Below are 6,000 nucleotides of genomic sequence, written 5' to 3'. Positions count from 1 at the left end.
GCTCGTTAGCCCTGTAAGGCAATCCATCTACGTCCTGAGGACCTCGCTGCCACCGTCCAAGCTCGCTTGGCCCCGGCAGATGAACCTCAGGATTAAAGGGTGGGCTCAGTTCCGCGCACACTGTGTCTCACCTAAAAAATCCAATGCGCAGGCTGGAAGGTGTAAAGACCTTCCCTGGTTCTTCGTTCGTGAAAACTGGCCATTTAATAATTGCAGCAGCTTTGAAATTACACTCGTGCTAAAGTGCATTTCAGGCATGTTGTGTACACTGATTGCACTCATTGCAGAAAAAGGAGTTATTCCATTGATGAAGTATATTGGGACATTCTTATTAACTTATGGAGTAACTTTTTAGTAAAGTTACTTTCTCCTTTGCTATTTAATGCAAGCTTTAGCCAGATGTAACTGATCAAAGTGAAAAAAATGCATAGGTACTAGGTCTTAGCAAAGAAATTGGAAAATTGAAAATGATCATACGTGGGTTTTGTAGATTTCAAAGAGGCTTGTGTTGCATATTCTTTTAATTGTTTTAGAAAAGTCTCCCATAAACTGAAAAGGCATTAGCATGGATTTTATAACCTAATGCTTGTTGCCATGTAACCAGATACTTACAATGAACTGGATTCTCTTAAGGATTTCTTTATTCCCCTGAACAAATAAACAGTACCTTCATTACAACGTAAGGAGGTATTATAGAAGGAATTTAGTAAGATGTTTCCAGTGACTTTTGGGTTGCACTGAATTGAGGTAACATAAAATAATACAGTAAAATAAGTATTAACAAGCTCATGACTTGTCCCAAAGTACAGAATATTCCTGAATTTCTTCAAAAAGGATGAGAAGTCCTTTTCCACGTATATCAGAATTGTACATGCATGTGCAGTTGTGCTTAACACCTTTGTACTGCATGAGCAAAACTCTATAGATTTGGTTATTTACAATCCTCAGCAGCTAAGGAAACTGGGCATGTGACACATTTAGTCCAGGGAACATTGTGACAAAAAAAAACTTTAGTGATAGCTTATAGAGAACTTCATAATAATTCTATTTGTTCTCTTTTCTGCTGTTCCCTGCTTGAATAAAGTAAGCTTTACTTCTTTCATAACAAAAAAAAGGGTAAGCTTATACTATCATCTGAAATATCTGTAACATGAGAGAGTGCAATTCAAGCATTAGTTGAATTTAGCACTGGAGAACATAAAAACTTGGAACTTCTGAGACGGAAATAAAATTATTTTTACAAATACTTAATGTGTAATGAACACTATGAAAATTTATTTATATTTAAATGTTGAGTACAAAACAAAGAATCAGTAGGGAAAAAAGCAAGAACAGATATTCCTAGGAGGCAGGAGAGCAGCCTGTGAGTTTTGTTTGCAGTTTGGGGATTTAATGCAACTTTTGCTCCTTGTAGCTGTCTTTTGCAATGTTTTTGCTTAGCCAGATTTACTGTAGACTTTGTGCTATGTGTGTAGTCCTGCTGATTTTAATTAAATTACCAATGGCATAAAATTGAATACACATATTACAAAACCAGGATCTAGGGCTGTATATCAATTTCACCTATGGAAATTGTCTTAAAACTTGTATATGTGAAGCTCTTTAGGCACTGTGCAGGCATTCAAAGGGTGGGGGCACCTCTGCTCAGGAGCACAGCTGTGCAGCATCCAGATTAGACCTGGCTGTCGTCCAGTCAGCTGCTGGTACACAGAGGATGTGATCTGCCCATGCTGGCACACTTCTTCCTGTCTGAAACCAAGTGCCAAGCCCACAGAGATTAACATGTCACAGAAACATGGTCAACCACACCTTGAAATGTTCTCTAATATTTTTGAGAGCAATATTGAGAATTTAGGTAACTTTGGCACATGATGATTATGTAAGGATGGGCACTTAACACATACGTGACCACAGCATGAAGGAAGCAGGGACAACTTTTACTATCATTTTATTTAGTATATGTTTCCCTACCTCACTTCAAAACCCCCAGTATTTGAAGTTAAATTGCAGGTTTTTTTAAATGCACTTAGATGAGATGACTAGCTGAATATTTTTGACAATTACATTAAAATAATTCTCTAATCATTGATTTTGTTGCTTCTAGGCAGTTTTTATGGCTGTATATATGTGAAAATGGTAATATATGAAACTTCTTTAAAAATTTTGATGCTGGAATCTCATATTTAAGCTCTTCTAATTCCAATTAAAGATGTTTAAAGAGAGAAAGAAAAACATACAAAGACTATTCTTACATTAGAAGTTAGGATATTAGTGTAAAAATGGAATAAATTCTACAAAGTTAGGGTGATAATTTAGTGAATGCAATCATCCAGAAGATGTTTTTCTGGGAGGAGTGTGTATGTGTGGCAATTGGCAGGTGATTCCCTTCCTAAAATAATATTAGAATGCCTTGGCATGGAAAGAGAGGCACTCCTGGCTTATGTTTGTTCTGTTGCTGGAAAAAGATCAACAGTGTAGTCTCATAATCTTCAAATCTGTGCAGTAGATTCTTTGGTAAATAAAGATAAGACATGAAATAAACAAATCCCCAAGAAATGCCTTTGAATTAATTTGGTTTCCCTGTGTCAGTTGGAAGAATTTTGACTGCAAATCTCCTTCACTCAGGCTGCATATGGATCTAATCTTAGTTTCAAAATGTGATGAGAATGTTGTGAGGTTGTCTACCTGTTTACCGCTGTGTAAAAGAAACCTGATGTGTGGTTCAGCTAGCTGTTTGTCTGTATTAAATAAAAAAAATTCAACTTTATTTTGTGACAAAATCAACCAAAAATTTGTGTTATGTCATAAAACTACCAGTAGGAGGTAAGAAAAAATCTGAGGCGGAGGTTGGGTAATCAATGATTTGACCTGTATTTAGGGGTAAGACCCCAAAGGTTTTGCCAGATTGTCTGGAAAAGGGAATATTACTTTCTTGTGTAAACTAATTAATTTGAATGAAAATAAACAGAAATATTAAGGAGGCACTAAGAATCCATAATTTACTTACACTGTTAGAAAACCTGTTAAATTCGGAGGATGAACTGGAAAAAGGCTAAGCTTTGTGGAAGTAGAGAAGGGATATAATTTTACAAAGGTGATTCAGCAGTGTGAATTTGTTTTGTGTATCTCACAATATTTTTTTTTTTGAGGAAATGTTTATTGTGTTAATTTCTAACTGTAGTTTGAACAGTAAGTGCAACTTTAAAAAGGTCTGTCAAAAACATCCAGGTACTGTGATATTGTTAATGGATGTCCTGTAAGTGGTTCCTGAGAAAGGACTGTAGTGTTGGGCCCTCTTTATTGTCTTCAGGTTCACATTTATTCTTCTTACTCTCCACTAATAGGTAGCATAGATCAGTCAGTGTTAAAGGAGTTGCCTCCTGAGCTCCTGGCAGAAATTGAATCCACCATGCCACTTTGTGAACGTGTGAAAATGAACAAGCGCAAACGTAGCACAGTTAATGAGAAACCAAAATATGCTGAAATCAGTTCTGATGAAGACAATGACAGTGAAGAAGCTTTTGAATGTAAGTAGTACATCATTCTGTTCCTTAAGCTAAAGAAAGCTAATATTTTGTTTTTAGAAAAAGATACACATTTTCTTTTAAGTTGGCTATCCAAAACCATATTTGCTGTAAAGCAAATAAAACAAGTTTGCTGTCCTGACAACTATTTGGCCAAGAACCCTTGTTTTTCTTTTTAAAGAAAAATTATTTGATTTCCATTTGTCACTCAAAATGAGAAGCAGTTAGTTGTTAAATTTATTTTCATGATTACTTTATTGGAAGCCACTGCCTAGATATAACTTTTTAAATTATTCTAGTTTTATTGATGCAAAAAGTGAAGGATCCTGTCTTGAATTTTTCTGACATGATAAATTGAGACTCTTACTGCACAGAAGTTTCTTTAAATATTTCTTCTAGTATTTCCCTGTCATATTGCTTGAAAAACTAGAGTTGCTTTTGATGGGTTCTCAAAATACCATTTGCTAATGGTACTGTTCTTGAATTAACTGTTTTTAAAGGGAGAGAAGAAGCTTCTTGTTAGAATTTTGCTGTGCAATCACGTAAAGTTCCTAAGTCAAAAAAATTATTTGCCTCTAAGTTAGGAAGGCAATTCCTACTTGTTAATAAGAGTACAGTCGGTTTGTCTCTATGGTCGTGCACTTAGCCAGCACTGAAAATAAACTGTTACAACAGAGGGTATCAGTTCATTCTGAGTTAATGTCTTAGCTCTGTAGTGGTGCAGGGCTACAGGAGAAGTGCCTGTGACTGTTCACCTGCAAAGGAATCTTTTGTATAATGATTTTTCCCAACTTTAGATGCTTTGCACCTCTGTTTATGTAAACATCTTAATGAACTTCTGTGAGGTCATTAAGTGTTTTGGTTTTTTAGTATTTCTTAAGGTCCAAAAGAGAAAGATTTGTTTCTTCCTCTTTTTAATACATTTCGGGTTCTCATACAACAGAAACACAGTGCTTATGCACACATACATGTTAAAATTATAATAGTCCTACCTCTGATCTTTATCAAAGAAGCTGAAAAGAATGTCCTTTTGTTGGTTTGTTTTCCCTTTTAATTATAACTGAATAATGCTGCTTTGTCTGTGAGTGTGGCATCTTGAGGTAAGTTGTGATCAATCAGGATTATGGGAAAGGATTAATGATGTGTTGCTTCATTCAGGATTCTGTATTCTCTGTTTACTGTATCATATCACCTGTTTATGGTGTTAATAATCTGGAACAGTGAATTTAAAGAAATTAATCAACTAAGGAAAATTATTTAAGTTGGTTGGGAATGGAGAGAATTGTCAAGAATTTCAGATACTTAAATCTACATAGTAGCCATAGTGGCTTTTGAAAGTCTTAAATATAAAGTAAAGCAAGTTAAGGAAAACTTTCACAGTAATTATGTACTTTAAGGGATTCTAGTTTCATAATATCCACTCAGGAGATCTGGCCATCATTTTAAACAATTCAGTGAGTTCATCTGGCTTAAAAATAAGTTATAATATTACTTAAAGAAAACTGTAGAACTGAATTAAATTTAAAACAAGACAAAATGATCAAGAGAGTGAAAGATTTGTGACAAGTACGCTGGATAGATTTGTGTTGTTACAAATACATGTTTCTGAATAATTCTGATTGCCTAAAATTGGACTTTTGGCAGCATTCAGAAGGAAATTGTATTTTTATATTCCAAATAGTATTTATTTATGTATAAAACCCATACTAACTCTTGAAAGGTTATTAAAACTTAAATTTGTAGTGAATTTTAGCGACTTCAAAATAAATTTTGTAGAGCAGTGATTGTGAATTGCTGTTCCCATGTTCATGTTATTTGTCTTGTAGAGCCAGCAGAATTGTAGCACATTCTGTTTTGCCATGCAGCATCTATAAACTGGTCAATCTAAAATTCTGACAGAAAACAATATTGGAAGTTACTTTTCTCATGGAGATGTAGCTGGGGTAAGAATTTATCCCACAGAGCTTAAAGTGTTACAGATGATTTGTAGACTGTGGAGACAAGTTTCATCTGCCTCCACAAAATACTGTCTCATTGTGTAAAGCCTTTTCCCATAAACTCTCATAAATGTTTACTCTCCCATAAACATTTACTCTAGGTATTACAAAATGGTTTGGGTTGGAAGTGGCCTTAAAGGTCATCTAATCCTAACCCCCCTGCCATGGGCAGGGATGCCACACTAGACCAGGTTGCTCAAGATCTTTCCAGCCTTGAGCACTTCCAGTGATGGGGCATCCACAGCTTCTCTGGGCAACCTGTTCCAGTGCCTTCACCACCCTCACACTAAAGAATTTCTTCCTGACATCTAATCTTAACTTACTCTCTTGAAGTTTAAACATTTTACCCCTTGTTGTATCACTTCACGTCCATGAAGTGGACATGTCCCCAGAACCTTTTCTTCTCCAGGCTGCAGAACCCCAGCTCTCAGCCAGTCTTCACAGCAGAGATGCTCCAGCCCCATGATCATCTTTATGGC

The 6,000-nt window shown here is 35.6% G+C and overlaps 1 protein-coding gene across 6 annotated transcripts in view; it reads left to right on the top strand.

Moving 5' to 3' along the window:
- Positions 1–6,000, top strand: part of NIPBL (NIPBL, cohesin loading factor) — a 154,887-nt gene that overhangs the window by 111,779 nt on the left and 37,108 nt on the right. For all 6 annotated transcript variants that reach the window (XM_027878714.1, XM_027878719.1, XM_027878715.1 and 3 more), the window contains one exon: positions 3,345–3,527. In XM_027878714.1, coding sequence (XP_027734515.1) covers positions 3,345–3,527 — 183 coding nt within the window. The remainder of the gene's footprint in view (positions 1–3,344; positions 3,528–6,000) is intronic.

This window comes from Empidonax traillii, unplaced genomic scaffold, assembly GCF_003031625.1.
Source record: "Empidonax traillii isolate 1590-97213 ecotype Southwest subspecies unplaced genomic scaffold, ASM303162v1 scaffold44:size1908036, whole genome shotgun sequence".
Lineage (NCBI taxonomy): Eukaryota > Metazoa > Chordata > Aves > Passeriformes > Tyrannidae > Empidonax > Empidonax traillii.
Note: the sequence above shows the minus strand (reverse complement) of the source record. Positions and strands in the feature narration are given on the sequence as shown.